The following is an 18,102-nucleotide window of genomic DNA, read 5'->3' as shown; positions in this document are numbered from 1 at the left end:
AATTTTATCAGTTAACTGGTCTTCTATTTTGATTTTGGCCGTTTGATTGTAGTAAATGTTTCTGATAATTCTAAGATCTTTGTTGTCAATTCCAATTTCTTGCATTAGAGTCATTAATTTGTCATGTTTTACTCTGTCAAATGCCTTCTGGTAATCTATAAAGCATACGTATATGTCACAATTCACATCCCTGCATCTCTGAAATAGCACCTGTACAGCAAAAAGGGCCTCCCGTGTTCCCAGAGCATCACGAAATCCGAATTGTGTTCTTGTTAGTTGTTCCTCACATTTTGTATATATTCTTTTGTGAATGACCTTTAGAAATGTTTTAAGTAAATGGCTCATAAGGCTTATAATTCTATAGTCTTCGCACTTTCTCGCATTGGGTTTTTTTGGAAGATTTATAAAAGTTGACACTAACCACTCTTGGGGAACCACGCCTGTATCATATATACTGTTAAATATATTTGTCAACCATTTTATGCCATCATAGTCCATAAGTTTTAAGAATTCTGAGTGAAAATTATCAGGGCCTACTGCTTTATTATCTTTGGTGCTTTTGATGGCATATTTTACTTCTTCGACTGTAAATGGTGATCCAGATTCGCAATTGGTGTTTGTTGTAATACCAGTATTACTTCGTATATCTTCAAAAGTTTTTTCTACGTATTTAATCCAAATATCTCTTTTATGCTCTATTTCCAGTACTATGTTTCCCTGATTATCTGTCAGGAATCCAGTGTTCTTGTATTTATATAAGCCTGCCGCTTCTTTAATCTTTTTATGGAGGTTAAATGAATCATGTTTTTGTTGTAATGACTCTATCTCTGTACACTTCGAGCTAAACCAATTTTCTTTTGCTATTTTAATAGCCCTTTTTATTTCGTTATTTATGTTGTTGTAGTAATTCTTATTATCTTTAGCGTTTCTTCTGTCTTCCATCATACATAGAATCTCCTCCGTCATCCATTCCTTTTTATTTGTTCTTTCAGGTTTTAAGTATTTCTCTGTTATTTCTTGACTTACTTTGTGCAAATTTTCTAGTTCTACATCTGTGTTATCTGTTTCTGTATGGGCCCATGGTTTTTCTGTACGAGCCCACGTTTTTTCTTTTAGGCGTTTTTGTACCTTTTCCTTTACCGTTTTATTTTTCAGTTGGTTAATATCGTACTTCATAATTTTTGGTCTTTGAACTTTCTTTAAACTAAGTTTCATTTTGGCGATAAGTGGATTGTGGTCCGAATTTATGTCGGATCCCGGGTACGCTTTAACAGATGTTATAGAGTTTCTAAATCGTTTGTTAATAAGAATATAGTCTATTTGATTTCGTACTGTGTGATCTGGAGTATCCTGGGGAGATTTCCATGTATATAGTCGTCTTGGAGGAAGATCATAAAAGGTGTTTGTCACTACGAGCTGTTCTTCAGTTGCAAATTCAATCAAATGGTCTCCGCGTTCATTACGTTCCCCTAGACCAAAGGATCCCACTAAATTTCCACTTTGTCCTTTGCCAACTTTGGCATTAAAGTCTCCCATTATTAGTGTTATTTCGTTTTTCCGAATCCTTTTGACAATATTAGTAAGGTCATTGTAAAATTCTTCTATGATTTCTTCTGGGGCGTCCGCTGTAGGAGCGTATACTTGAATAATGTTTGTTTTTATGCGAGTTGTGTTTAGCTGAACTAAGAGCATCCTTTCTGATACAGGTACAAAGTGACTGACACAGTTGGCGATTTTATTATTCATAATTAGGCCCACTCCATTTATATGTTCGTTCTTAAGATTTCCTGAGTAGAATATTTTGTGATCTTTGATAACTCGGTATCCCGTATTTGTCCAGCGCATTTCGCTTATTCCCATAATATTAATCGAGAGTCTTTCCATTTCTTGAATGGCATTATAGATTTTTCCCGCCTCGTACATTGTTCTAACGTTCCATGTACCTATCTTTATGGCTGTTCGCAATACTCTTAGAGATCCATCATCTAGAATGTAGTTTGGTTCGTGAGGATTTCTCTTGATGACGACCTGGAAGGCCTCACGGAATTTACATCTTAGTAATGCATTTTGTCTTTTTTGATTGTTCAACCTGATCCATAATCAGGTTGAACAATAGAGGACTCAGGAAATCTCCCTGTCTTATTCCATTGCCAGCTCCAATAGGGTCGGTTAGTTCTTCTTCCATTTTTACTTTTATTGTGTTGTTTTGGTAAATATTTTCGATCATTTTGATTATTCCTAAAGGTATCTCTCTTGCGTACAATGTACAATAAGTGGATAACGTCTTTTAATTTGACACGGTTAAATGCCTTCTTAAGGTCCACGAAACATAGGTATACCGGTTTGTCGTATTCTAATGATTTCTCTTGCACTTGGCTCATTATAAATATAGCGTCGGTGAATGATCTTCCGACCTGAAACCTTGTTCTTCTTCTGCTAGTGTTATAATTTCATTCAGTTTATTTGTTATCACTTTGGTTGTTAATTTTGTGTTGTGTTTAATAAATTAATTCCTCTGTAATTTTCCGGATCCGATTGGTTTCCCTTTTTTGAAGAGAGGTATTAGGATGCTTGATCTCCATTAATTATAGTTTAATTTTGATTAGTTTTAATAGTTGTTTGGTCAGATCTGGTCCTCCGTACTTTAGGAGTTCGTTCGGTATTCTATCCTCTCCTGGTGATTTTTTATTTTTTAATTTCCTTAATGATTCATTAGGGCGTTTATGATGAATTTTGACATTCAAGAAATCGAGAATCGTTACTAATTGAATTTTAGAATCGGTTTTTTATTTTTCTGTTTGTTTTACTATCTTTTATTGACAGATATACTTTTTACTTTTTACTTTTCATTTAGTGTAGTTTGTTAGTCATTTTTCATGTAGTTTTTAATTTAAACCTGCTCTAAGTAAATATATGATGACTAGAAACGAGAGTAGTGTATCGATGTAAAGACCCGCTATTCCATGATGCTACCCGTGACGCCTTCTCCTCGTGGCGCTAGTTCCGTGACGCTCGCATCAGTATTTCAATATATAGAAGAAAATAAAATGCAACGCCGGTATAGAAGTTTCGCTTTAAATAGATCGACCATAGATCAGATTTTTATTTTTGGTACAAGGATTGGAATTTAATAGAACTATCCAAAATCTCTACATATATTTCCGACAAGCATACGACAGCATTAAAAGGGATCAGATGTGGAATGCAATGGTAGATCTTTCAGTTGTGTGTATCAAACAGATGTATGTGTAGATTAAATCCTAGAGCCTAATACGAGTATCAAAAATCAGGATATATAAAACAGTGATTAGACCCGTCATCATACCGGTGCTCATGTATGGGTGCGAGATGTGGACGCTGACAAAATCATTGGAATGACAACACATATGTTTTAGAGAAATATCCACATATGTTTTGAGAGAAAAAAAGATTATTTGGATCCTATCACGACTCGAATACCAACCAATACCGAATGAGAACAAATGACGAGGTTAAACAGATGTATAGAGTTAGCGATGGAGTATAGTAGTAGTAAGAGAATAAATGCGGACGTCTAAGATGCCATGTTCACAGACTCACTAATAACCGCCTTACCAAGTTAATCTAGGGAGAGGCCCCGATAGATAGCAGGCCCTTAGAAGTCCACGAATGTGACGGAGAGATAACACATGGTCAGATTTAAGAACAATGGGGGGACCCACTGACTCAACTATTATGGATGACGAGCCAAGACCCACGCTGGGTTGTACTACTACGAGAAGAAAAAAAAGAAGAATATAATAGCTATGTACTAGGGCGGTTCGATAAGTATTTAGCGTATAAAGGAAAAACGAAAATTTTGGAAAAGTGGGAAATTTATCTCTCTGCTTCGATCTGTTTCGACTTAAATTTCTGCCAGGCCAGTTTCTTTTTCAAGTTTGGAAACAAAAAGAAGTCACATGAGGTCAAATCTAGAGAATATGATGGATGGGGCAACAATTCGTGGCCTAATTCGAAAAATTCAGCCATGGCGACGGGGGAGATGACAGTCTTCGCTTCCTTCGGAGCACGTTTGCTGGGTCCCGCCACTATTTCGACTGTTTCTTGGTCCCTGGTATGTACCAATGGATTCATGTTTCGTCAATAGTTACGAAATAGTGTCAAACACTGCTGTGAAGTGATCTCACGGTTAAGCTTGTTGTCCAGAGTAAGTAAACGCGGCAATCTTAGCGCCGACAGCTTTCGCGTGCCCAAAATTTCATGCAGAATATGACATACTCGGTCTTTTGAAATCATTACTACCTCAACTATCCCGAGTACTTTCAGTTGGCGGTCTGCCAGTATGAGATCGTGAATTTTTGTCACGTTCGGGGCACTTGGGCGTGGCTCATCAAAAACCGACGTGCGACCACGTTGAAACTCGTTAAACCAATTTTGAGGGTTGCCATCAAAGGAGAAGAGTCACGGTATACAGCATCCAAGCACTCTTTGGTTTCGTTTTCCATTTTTCTAAAATCTGCGGACAAGCTCGTTTTCACAAGCGGTCGAAACAAAACGAGAAATCCGATTCGGCTAAAATTTTGACATTAGCATTCTCAGGACATTTGACATTAGATTTCTCTTGAGATAGTGGCGCCTTTGTTCGGTGAGACTAAGTACTTATCGGACCGTCTACGTATAACTATCTCAATAAAAGGATATCGGCAATCAGTACACAACACAATTTACTATTGTCTGTCGCAGGCAGAAATAATTTCAATCCTCGGCCTATATGTCCGTAAATCAATGTAATATTACAATAACAGCAACATGCAGTTTCTAGTCGATAGCCACAGAAGATGTGAATGACCCAGTCTAAACAAATATGGGAAAACTGTATCAAGATTGAATTCTTGAAGCTCCAGGCTAATTAAAAAAGTTCATAATAAGCGGCGAATAAATTTATACAGGAATATTAGATCGTAAAAAGTTTGGGCAGTATATTTTCATTGCGAACCGGCCCAAATAAAAGAAACAATTGAAATATATCTAAATAAAGCGAGTCGCCTGCATAAATAAGTCCAAATTACAGCGAGTTTAAATTATGTACGAATATATCATGAATAATATAATAGTTAGTACATTCGTATGACACGACTAATGGCTCTTTGAGAATTTAGATACAGGTGTTGTGCATTATATTCCGTGAGATATTACTTTCGAGCTGAAAACTTTTCTTTTCGCAACGGTGATTCGCGAGAGTATATACACGACACGGAGAACGACAAAAGGCGTCCTGGAAGGTCCAATTTGCTTCGCTAATTGAAATATATTCATCTCAATTTTAGCACATTTTAATGTAATGCTAAATGAAAATATACGGTTTTCAACACGATAATTAGAACAAAGAGATTGTGGCGAATCATGAGATAAATTACAAAGTTTAAAATCAAGCTATATATATATATATATATATATATATATATATATATATATATATATAATATATATATATATATATATATATATATATTTGCTTTGTGCGTTATCATCTTCGTTTGGTCCATACTCTACTATAGTAGTTTTATAACGGCTACGCTCGTTATCATTTATTTCTATTAGTAATATTCTCTCTGAGCATGCTTTCCAGAAGTATATATTTTTCATATTTTCTTCATTATCGCTTCATAAAAAGTATAAATTCTTATTTAGTATGTCAATCGTTTATGTTCAAAAAAAACTCAACAATTTAGGCACGTTCAATTTTAATAAAATACCTTTCAATTAGAAATTTATTAAAAATCTTTCGGACATCGAAGTTCCTCACAATTCAACAATTTAGACACTTTTAATTCTAATAAAATACCTTTCTAACTTTCTGAAATTATACTCAATTTTATCAATGCTCATCGAGTTTAATTTTTAACTTTGAATACCAAAAATTGCACTTTTAAAATACATTTTTCTAATACACAAATGCAGTTTTTCATTTCTTCATGATCACATACGGTTTCAACGTTGGTAGAGATGATTAAGAATCAAACTAGCGGACCAACTCGACATCGAGTTTTTTAAATGAAATTTTTATTTTGCGAGAAAAATATACAATATATACAATGACCGGAAGTAAAAATATTTTTATCAATAACTCAAAAACTATAAATGATAATTTCGTGAACTTACATTTCTGAACTCTACGTTGAATTCTCTATTGATTTGACTAATAAAAACGAAACCGGAAGTCGACCTCAAAACCGGAATGCAATTTTTAGTTCATCAAATGTCGACATGGATATCATTTAGCAGTTAATTTTGCATGCTGATCACGAATCCGGTGTCAGATTTGCTCTATCTTGACGTTTTATGCGCGTTTCGGGTCACTTCCGGTGTCGGATCGCAACCAGAAGTACATATATTTAGATTCGTCTCGACGAGACCTTTCGATCCATATATACATTGTGGGGTCTAAAACTTAAAGTAAATTTTAACTTCCGGTCATCTCAAAACCGGAAGTGAATTTTTGTACCAAAAGTATATCTTGACAATCTCATACGTAATACTAATAATATTCCGAAAAAATATTTTAATTGTCTAATATGGTTTTTGAGTAAAGTGCTGGACAAGAAAAGGGCTTAGCGTTTTAGTATATAAAATACCCAAAACCCAATTCAAATCCATCGTACTTTGCCGAAAATCGATAATAAGTCCGATGTTTGTACTTAATTTCCTTAGGTATTAGTCTGTAAGTAATAATTGATTATTTTTGCTTACTGTTTCGTACTCCTAATAAATGAAACATCATTCAGCGAAAATTGGTGGTATCCACACTACCAATAAGCCTTATAAATAAAGGATTCCATCGCTTACCCTAAACCCCTAAATATGTTTGTCGATGGCTTTATTATATATTATAACACATTGGTGGTTGTTTTCTCTATCATAATATTCAAGAAGATTGAAGCTCTTGTAAGTATTTAAAATTATACAAGAACATTTTATTAAACAGAGAAACGGTTGACAAATGAGGACGATTTATAATATTCGCGGGTGATTATTCTTTAGGATTATGTTGGATAATAAAAGTGAAATAGCAAGTATTTAACACCCAATTTACCGTATTTCACATTTTCACGACATTTGAGATAAGAAGAACAAAATAAATTTTGTACGATATTTTTTAGATTATATAACTCCTCGCATTTACTAAAGTATATCAAATTTGCGATCAAAATTACAAGTAAGAAATTAGTTTAGTTTGCAATATACAAATATGGAATTTTGTATGTTGTTTGGTATATGCAGAAACTAAGGAAACCTTTTTTGGCAGTTGTTGATTCGTTGTTCATGTCTACAGTTGATAATCGTCTGGTAAACGCTGTCCATCTCGAGATCTCGGTAAATGTCAGTTGCTTATTTACCAAGGAACGTTAAGTCTTTAGGTCGTGATTTGGAATCTCTGGATTTTAATATTAATTTTGTTTGCACAACCTCAAAGCTGAACCTTTATATTAGCTTAAGTGTCTGTTTAGGCAGAAATAATTTGTTTTATACACAGAGTAGTCATTAATAAAGAACTAAATTGTAAATTTGTATTCAGAAGCTTAAAGTTATGTATTACTTAGTAATAATAAATAAGAGTATATTATTAGACTCGAGTAAACTTGTAGATTGCGCTACATAAGCCTTATTCATCATCCTTGGCTCTACAATGTATTGTGTATCCTGTTCCAGCAATAATTTTGATTGATTCCTATTATTTACCTTAGTTTTTCTGTTTCGTACTCCTAATGTTCTTTGTTTTCCTTTATTTGAAATCTTGCTTTGGTCCTTCTTCCATATAGTCTTTAGTTATATGTGTTTTGTCTCATGCATTTTCTCTATACGTCCTGCAAACCTTTGCATACAGGGTTGTGATAAAATATGGAACCAAATAAATATCTTTGAAACAAAAAAGACGCTATTTATGAAACTTTCCATGCAAATATAATGACACATAACACATCTGACGCCATATTTTTTGTTACTATACTTTCGGTTTCACCGGAAATACCCTCAACTTATTCAATTTAAATGAGACACCCTGTATATTTTTGCTGATTTTAAGAGAACTTCTTCTTCCTCTTTATAAGCAATTCTGCTTGTTCATTGGCGGATTAACACCTCTATTGAAGATTGTCACTTCATCTTTTGCGCGGTTGTCCGATAATTCTTCTGCCGATTGGTGACTTATCTCTTGTTATTTTGACGACACAGGTCTCCCCCATTCTGCTTATGTGGTTATTCCTTTTTTTTCTATTCTGTGTCCATTCATTTATACACTGTACGTTACAATTTCTTCTAATGTCTTCACTTCTCTTTCGATCTCAGCGTATTTCCTGTAATTCTTCTCAGAACTCTCATCTCTACCGTTGCCAGTAGCTTTTGTGTTGTGGCTGTGTCGGGTCTTGTTTCTGAGGCATATGTCATTATTGGTCTTACACTGGCTTTATAAATTCTTGATTTCATCTCAGTGTTTTGCCATACGTGTTATTAAGGCACCCTGCCACTCTATTTGCTTTTTGTACTTGATCCCTCACTTCTTTGTCCAGGTCTCCATAGCTGGACAGTATAATTCAAAGGTATTTTATTTCCATTACTTGTTCAATACTGATGCCATTAATTTCTATTTTACATCTGGTTGGTTCTTTGCTGATTACTATTGTTTTAGTTTTCTGAGATGAGATTGTCATATTAAATTATTTTGCTCTTATGTTAAGTCTGTGGACCAGTCTTTGCAGACTATATTCATCTTCTATCAATATTGCATCATCTGCGTAACAGAGTATTTTTATTTCTTTGTTTCCCATTCTGTATCCTGTTCCTTTGTTAAAAGAACTTGTTATTCCTAATTCACACATACCAAGTTTTGTAGAAAAATTTGTTGAAACTAGAAATAAATCACTTTACAGTTAAAGAATAGGTTTATTTATTAAGACCAATGAGAATAATGAAACAGTTGCCGTCCACCTTCTGATAATGTACAAGAATAATTCTTGCTCTGTTCAATACTTTTCCGCGTATGAGTTCACATTCATCAATAATTCTTTCGTTTTATATCCTGCAAACATGTCCTAATGTAAACACGTGATTTTAGATAACTTTAAAGAAAAAAATCTAACGGATTAATGTCCGGAGAACGAGCAGGCTCTTCTATGAATCCTCTACGTCCAATCCATCGATTTGGAAAATTCATAGAATTTCTAAAATGTTAATAATAATTTTAATAGTTTAAATGTAACAACAGACTCAGATTACACAGGCGATCTGATAACATTAAAAGAACTACAAGAGACCCTAAAACAAATGAAAAGCCGGAAAGCAACAGACCCAGATTCAATTAAATATGGAGGCTTAATTGTAGATTTTAGAATTCACATTTTATTTCAATAATGCTTACATTTATTTTAGATGCACAAAAAAACATTATAACTAAAAATTGTGACAAGCCAAAAAACGCAGAACCAAAATACGTCCATTGTGGTGATAAGCATCCTGCCAACTACAGAGCTACTGTAAATAAGAAATATAGCGATGCATTAAAAACCAGCAAATCTACACATGGAAAACCAGAATAAGAAAGAATCAGACTCGACTCTACAACTCATACTAGATGAACAAAAAAATTGAATGAAAGGGTTACTCGCTTGGAACATAGCACTAAGGGTGTTATTCCAAAAATCACAAGTGGCTAGTGAAATCAGAATCATGGAATGGAATGACAATGGGTTGCTACAACATCAACAAGAGTTACAGGCGATCCTTGACATCAAGAAACTCACATTTGCCTCATATCTGAGAAACGTTTTACAAATCAATCATACATGAAATTCAAAGGATATAAAGTGTACCACAAAATTTACCCTGATAATGCAGCTAAAGAAGGTAGCGCAATCCTGAATAAAAATAATGTACTTCATCACGAAGACCATCACCTATTTAAAGAGCTTAAGAAACACCACTCAGACAGATTTTGTACTTATATGAGAATGAGTCTGGATACATTTCAGTATGTTTATCATACCATCCGTATTTTCGGTAAATGTCACGTGGTTTTTGTTCGATTTGGCATCGACATCGCTGTAAACCGCGATGAAAGGTCGCGAGAGTGAACGGGTGATACATCCTTGGTATGTGCGATCTTGTAAGAAAATGAAGGTTTGTTTTGACATCGATGTATCGAACGGGTCCGCGACCTTCGCGTATCTTCGGTATGTCCGTACCCTTAGAGTATAAAACTGCACATCTACAAGCGACTACAGTTAATATGTGTAAGAACTAAAAACTGTTATGTTAATTTTAGTTCAATATATTATTGTCTGCCTAGGCATTCCATTAAAAAAGAACAATGTAACGAGTTCTTGAATACCTAAATAGGAGAGAGATAGTAGGAGTAGACTTTAATGCAAAGAATACTCATTGTGGCTCTAGACTAACTACCGCTAAAAGAAAGGAACTTCTATTGGCTATCAACGAACACACGTGCGAATCAATATCCACTAGCCGGCCTACATATTGGCCTAGAGATAGAAATAAAATTCCTGAACTAACAGATTTCTTCGTAATTAAAAATATTTCAATTAATTACCTAGATATTGATGATGGTTGCGATAAAAAAACAATGTAACGAGTTCTTGAATACCTGCATAGGAGAAAGATATAGTAGGAGTAAACTTTAATGCAAATAATACTCATTGTGGCTCTAGACTCTAGACTAACTACCACTAAATGAAAGGAACTTCTGTTGGCTATCAACGAACACAGGTGCGAATTAATATCTACTAGCCGACCAACATATTGGCCTAGAGATAGAAATAAAATTCCTGAACTAAGATTTCTTCGTAATTAAAAATATTTCAGTTAATTACCTAGATATTGATGATGATTGGGACATGAACATTATGCTTCATTTGTGTTGTCAATTGAACTTTGTAAGCATGTAGATGCAGATCTTTAGTGAGTATGCGCTGTAGAAAGCTTCTTGAAGTTTGTAATTTTTGACCACGATGCCAAATTGACACGATTGACAATTGAGCGGCTTGTTTTTGGTCAACCAGTGTGTTTAGCGTCAGCAATAATTGATCCAGTCTCCCTAAATTTTTCAATTAGTCTCTTCCTAGTTACCAAAATTAAATCAATATTATTAATTATTATTGTTTTTAAAATATGGTTTAACAATGAAAACTCGTTGTTCTCTCTCATGTAACGCTCCATTTTTACTAACCCTAAACTGTCAGCTGTCAAACTGTTTTTTTTTTGTCTTTGTTAATTCTGTACTGCACAAAGTGTGGCTGCAAATTCAAATCTTTCGTGAATTTTTTGACACCTTATATGTATAAAGATAAAGTATATGATGTTAATCTCCGTTCGACATATCTTATATTTTATTACGAACTGTACAATATTATCAACTTAGTAAAAACCTTATCTGACGATTTTTTCTATTTCATTGGTTTAAATCTGAACGATTAAAATTCCACCCTAGCATCGTCCAGTCTTTAAGCAAACACCATTCGATATGCAAAACGGTTTGAGAAAAGGGTTAAAGTTCATTGGGAACCTGGAAATTGTTCAAGTTCAGGAGGATTACAACACGCTAACTGCAGTTATTGGGATTATAATATTGTTCTAATGTTCATCTCTTACATTATGAAAGAAGAACAGTACGAAAACTTTAACTCGTGTTAATGTTTGCTGAGATATACAGTGTGTACTGAATATTGTGGCTAATAATAAATTAATGAATCTCTAGATAGTGCATGTCACTAGAACAAAGTATGCAACAGGTGTAGAAAAGTGATAAAATATAGCCGTTTGATGTAAATATTTAGAACATATACAGTAGACAAAAAATAACCTACCTTGAGGAATAGAACTAAAGATTTATTGACGTAACAGAAGAAATCGAGAAATACAAAGTTATATTACACACAAAAATGTGGAAAAAAATCTGAAAAGAAAATATCATGTATGTAAGATCTTTATAATAAGGTCTCAGAACGTTTCATTCATATTTAAGACCATCATCATCATCAATGGCGCTACAACTCTTCGTGAGTCTTTGCCGCGTTTACTATTGCCTTCCATGTTTTTCGGTCCTGTGCCAGTAATTCCCATTGTCGCACTCCCATTTTCTCTAGATCTTCTTTGACTGCATATTTCCACCTTTTTCTAGGCCGCCCTACAGACCTTCTTCCCTCTGGCCTTTCCCAGAACACATTGTTTATAAGGCGATTGTCGTTACTGCGTATCACATGCCCTGCCCATCTGAGTCTATTGGCCTTTATATAACTGACTAGATTTTCTTTTCCGAATAGAGACTCTAGCTCGTTATTGTATCTGCCCCTCCATTCATTTGTCACGCTGTCTCTGCAAGGGCCATATATCATTCGAAGAATTATATTTATTTCTCTTTTTGTTAGCGTCCATGTTTCGCTTCCATACGCGACTGCTGGTCGTATTATGGTCTTATATATCCGGATTTTTGTACCTCGTGAAAGAAGTTTTGACTTCATTAGATGTTGCATTGCAAAGAAAGATCTGTTTCCTGCCATTATTCTCGTTTCAACTTCTCGCTCTAATTTGTTGTCATTTGTGATTGTTGCTCCTAGATATTTAAATTCTTTAACCACTTCGAAGTTGTGATCATTTGTATTAATGTTTTGTCTTTATTTATTTTTAGACCGATGTTTAATGCAGCTTCTTCAAAGCTCGAGAAAATATCATTAATTTCTAATGTTGATTGTGCTACTGCGTCTACGTCATCGGCAAATGCGAATTTAAGACCATCGCGAAAATTTATTTGTTTTATTAAAGATAACATGCATTATATTCTAATGCAATTTTCTGAATTATATTGCATTATTGCGACAATATATCCACTTTTAAAAGCGGCATTGCATTTTTCAAAAACAGTGAAGGTAGTTTTAGATTAAGGTATTAAATTATAAATTCTTTCAGTATCTTAATGGTATTGAATATTAACCATTGTTATTTTCATTTTTTTAGAGCACACAGTTTGGATGAACGTCTCCTTTCATGCAGTGAGTTGGTAAAGTTAAGAAAGCTACAGTTTCATCCGGGAAGTCCAAACCACAGTCACATCGTTGCACTAACTTCAGACAATAGCCTAAGGTAAGGTAATTGTATTTTAGGTATCTAATATACTGTAAGTCTGCTATGCAGACGACGCAATACTACTTTCTCAAAGTGAAGACGATTAACAACGTATGCTGCACCAATTTAATATAATCGTCAGAAAATTTAACGTGTTAATTTCCCCAAAAAAGACAAAATGCATGGTTACAACAGCAAATTTACTAAGATGTAAATTGGAGCTGGAAGGTCAGATAATAGAACAAGCGATGGAGTTTAAATGTCTAGGCATCACATTATCTAGCTACGGAAAGCTCGAAATTAAAGTGGAAGATCAAGTGAATAGAGCAAACAGAGCCGCAGGCTACCTGAATAAAACAATATTTAGAAATAAAAATATCGGGAAAGAAATGAAAGGCAGAATTTACAAAAAATCATCACCAATAATGACATACGCGGCAGAAACAAGACCTGACACAGAGAGGACAAAAAGGATGTTAGAAATAGCAGAGATGAAAACACTTATAAAAATTGATGGTAAGACATTATGGGACAAAGCTAGAAGTACAGATATACGACGTAGATGCAAGGTGGAGAACATCAAGAACTGGATAAGAAATAGAAGAGTAGAATGGAACGATCATATAAGCCGAATGACAACAAATAGTGTAGTAAAGACGGCAAGAGACGGTTTCCCAATAGGGAGGCGATCAGTAGGAAGAATACGAAAACGATGGAACGACAACTTAATGGAGGCACATTGAAAAATAAACAGAGTCATGTCTACATAAAAAGAAAAAGAAGAAGAAGAAAAAGAATATATTGTAAGTAACTTAAAGTCAAAATGACTGTATAATAAAACATATATATGACGCTATTGTACATGAACGCTAAACTAATACTGTTCGAAAGAGGAAGAAAACTCCAGTAAATATATTTATTCATTTATATGACATAATCTACATAAGTACATATCAAGTTATTTCACATAACATGATTAGTTTATATAATCTATCTTTTATTTTCAGGCACTTTAAGTCCTCCTCCACTTTTTCCCGCCATCTCTTTCTCGGCTTGTATTGTCTCTTTGGATCAATTAACCTTTTTATAGCATAAGTTTGGGCATTCGATCGCTTTGCATTCTTTTCACATGTCCTAAACATTGGATTCTTTGTAATTTGACAAAATAAGTGATGCTGCATTCTTTATACCTCTCCACTAATTTTTTATTGTTTTTTCTTCCTCGCCCACAAAGATGTATCTCAGTATTTTTCTTTCCATCTCTCTGATATTTCCTCCTCCCTTTTATTACCGTCGGTCTGATCACTGTTTAGTATCTTCTTAGTTTGCACGTTCTAGATACTTCTTGTTTCTTTGTGTAATTCTTTCTTACAGTTCATATTTTTTCCTTCCTTTATCTATTACCACACCCGGGTGCTGGAATTTTTCGACCCTTTTACATTTGTACTTTTTGTGTAAATGGGATTAAAGAGAAAAATTCGTTGCTGTGATGCTAATTCTCCTAACCTTGGATCTCAAGTTGTATTGCATTGAGGGCGGCATTTATCAAAATAAATAATTGTCCATATTTATTCCCTTCCTTCGAAGATTTGAAATGCAATACTTAAAACATTTAATAGAAACTTATGAGATTTATCGAGAAAAACGAATTAAGAAAGAAAGACAGCGATCGCTGTGTAAATAAACATTTATAGTATGTTTTCTCGTTCGAAATTCGAGTGTTTGTCTTTCAAAGATTTGTAAGACGCAAATTACAGAGACAATAATCCCCATGTTCTGAAGCTCCAAGACTACTGTTGCACAACGAGAAGAAGATTTTAATAATCTTTTTGGCTGCACTACGGTAACTTTTTAATTTTCAGACATCTTCGAAGATGCGGCTTTTTAGAATACCGTAGAATGGTACTGGCTATCAGCCATCTCGTTACGAACAATACCCATCAACAAGTTACTATGTTATGGTTAGTCAGATACTTAACTGTAGTTCAAAGCTGTTATATACTCGCAAATGGTAGGTTTCAGTACAGTTTCCAATATTACTTGGATCTATACTTCACTTTCCTGATTCCTTGAAGAATATAGATATATACAAGGGTATCTTAAATTTTAAACCTTAAAATTTTTATAATTTTCGTTCGTTTATGTGTTATATATATATATATATATATATATATATATATATATATATATATTTAGGGATTCTACAGTATTCACTGCCTTCCCTCGCTCAGCCGTTTCCATCTCTCTCTGTTGTTCCATTTTCGATCGTTTAGTCCTCTCTTACTCATGGCGTCGTCTACTTCGTTCCTCCAGGATTTTCGGGGTCGTCCTCTTTTCCTCCTTCCTATGGGGCTCCATTCGGTTATTCTCTTTATCCATCTGCTGTCGCTAGTTCTTCTTACATGTCCATACCACTTTAGTCTTTTTTGTTCTATATATGTTGGTATGTCTGTTTCTATTGATGTTCTTTGCTTTATTTCGTCATTACTTCTCCTATCCATTCTTGTTACTCTGCAGCATCTTCGCAGGCATTCCATCTCTGTTGCTACTATCTTACTGCTGTTTTTCTTGTTTATGATCCAATTTTCAGCCCCATATGTCATAATACTTCGCACTAATGTTTTATAAATCTGCGTTTTTGTCTTCATATTTAGGTGTCTATCCCACCATACTGAGTTAAGTTGTCGGATTGCTGTTCTTGTTTGTCCTAATCTTTGTGTAATTTCTTCCTCTGTTGTTGCCTTTTTCGTGATTATAAACTCCAGGTATTTGAATTTATCCTTTCCTTTGATTGTTACGTTGTCATCAATCTGTAGATCTTCTATGTCTTCTTCACTTGTAGATAGGTACTCTGTTTTCGCGAGGTTAATATCTAGGCCAGCCTTGGTATATTCTTCTTGTAGTTTCTTCATCATGTAGCTGAGGTCGTCTTGGTCTTGTGCAATCACTACTTGATCGTCTGCAAAACTTAACGTATATAGGTATTCGTTCCGTACCGGTACTCCCATGCCTTCGCATTTTCTTTTCCATGTAGTCAAGGCTTTCTCTAAGTATATTTTGAATAGGGTTGGAGATGTGGAACAACCCTGCAGGAGCCCTTTTGTTGTGGTGAAGTCTCCTATGATTCTTGTTCCCATTTTAATGGACACTTTATTTTCTTTATACAGAGCTTTTGTAGCTTCTATGAGTTCCGTCTGTATTTCTAATTTGTACATTGCCTCCCATAGTTCTGACCTTGGTACAGAGTCATACGCCTTTCTCAGGTCTACAAATGCCAAGTGTATATCTCTATTTTTTGCTTTTTTCTTTTTCAACAGTTGTTCCAGTGTGTATATGTGGTCTATGCATGATCTTCCTGCCGTGAAGCCTGCCTGATCCTCCCCAATTTTGCCTTTTATCGCTTGCTCTATCTTTTCTCGCAGTATCTTCCCATATAATCTTCCTATTGATGATATTACGCTTATTCCTCTGTAGTTTTCGCGTTTATGTGTTATATACATTACCTTTATGTTTTTAAAACAGAAACAAGCCTATCATAACGTAAACCAAATATAGTATCAGTACCGCTAAAAACAAAATGGCGCTCAAGAATTTGTGGAAAGACAGAAATTTAAATAGAGGACAGAATCCATGAGACAACATTTCGGAATATAATAAGAACATTTTAGAGGAGTTCATAATATTGCCACATAGCGATTTTGCAAAGAAATAGCAATATAAGAAAATTATACATTTAATGTGGAAAATGAAACGTTCCTAGTTCTTGAAGAAGAAAAGTATAGAGGTAGTGTATGTGGAACGATTAAGGAAAAGGCGACCAAGAAAAGAGAACTAGCAATATAATAAAGAATATAGAAGAAGAAGGGTAGAATACCAGCTTAATAATTTATTTAAAAAAATCTATAATAGATATCTGTAACACCTTTGTCTTATTTTATTATTATTTTTAGGTTATACCAAGTCGAAAATGGTGAAGTTCGCAATCTGGCAGTATATTCCGTCGGAGAAAAACCGTCGACTCTATTTCCGGGAACTACAACTACTTTTTTGGATATATACGGAGAAGTAGCCATAGACTTCGATTTTGGACTTCCAGAAATCCAAGAAATTATCAAACCCGCCAAATGCGATGAAACAAAATCATTTATTAAAGGTAAGCAGCAATTTTTCATTTCAATCAGTTATTTTCGAATTTGAGCCTGGATATTTTAACGACCTCTTAAATAAAAGGGGTACATAAAACATCGTAAGACATACTACAGAGCAGAAGAACGAATAGAAACGTTATCGCTAAGCGGGATAAAAAAAATGACTTGCTAAATAACAACAAAACCCCAGGAAATGATAATATAATAGTGGAACTCATAAAATATGGAGGACGGATGCATGAAACGATACGATTGCCATCAAACTATTGATAGTAATCAATGAAGCGTGCATAAATATCGCAGCTATTGTAACTATAACAATTACATGAGCAGCGAAATACTGGAACGAATTCAAAATGGTAACAAGGGATTCTATGTGTTACAAGATATGCTGAAATTGAAGATGCTGTCGAGATCATTAAAGATACGAATATATAGAACAATGATTAGTCAAGTCATAACATAAAGCTCAAAAAGCTGGATCATCACGAAACACCTGCTATTAAGTCTGCTGGATCATCACGAAACAACTGCTATGAAGTCTTTTTGAACGCAAAATATTGGCAAAAATATATGGACTTACAATTGATTAGATAAAGTGAATAATATCGAATTAGAGCAAATGAATAATTGATAAGCATGTACAGTCAACCAAGAATAATCACCAAAAAAAAGCAGGGACTTAAATGGGCAGGAGATGTGCAGAACGCCAATATCTAATGACTTATCAAACGGATATGGAAGGTCAACCCATTCGGCAAGAGACCCTTAGATAGGCTCGGACAGATGTAGGGATAACATCTTAAAAGATTTAAATGCTATGAGAAGACAAGATTGAAGAAAT

The 18,102-nt window shown here is 34.5% G+C and overlaps 1 protein-coding gene across 1 annotated transcript in view; it reads left to right on the top strand.

Moving 5' to 3' along the window:
• mbo (Nuclear pore complex protein Nup88) overlaps positions 1-18,102 on the top strand; it is a 387,396-nt gene that overhangs the window by 340,414 nt on the left and 28,880 nt on the right. The window contains exons 3-4 of the mRNA XM_072525528.1: positions 13,003-13,128; positions 17,061-17,263. Coding sequence (XP_072381629.1) covers positions 13,003-13,128; positions 17,061-17,263 — 329 coding nt within the window. The remainder of the gene's footprint in view (positions 1-13,002; positions 13,129-17,060; positions 17,264-18,102) is intronic.

The sequence above is a fragment of the Diabrotica undecimpunctata genome, chromosome 3, assembly GCF_040954645.1.
Source record: "Diabrotica undecimpunctata isolate CICGRU chromosome 3, icDiaUnde3, whole genome shotgun sequence".
In the NCBI taxonomy this organism is placed as follows: domain Eukaryota; kingdom Metazoa; phylum Arthropoda; class Insecta; order Coleoptera; family Chrysomelidae; genus Diabrotica; species Diabrotica undecimpunctata.
This window is presented reverse-complemented; position numbering and strand designations above follow the sequence as displayed.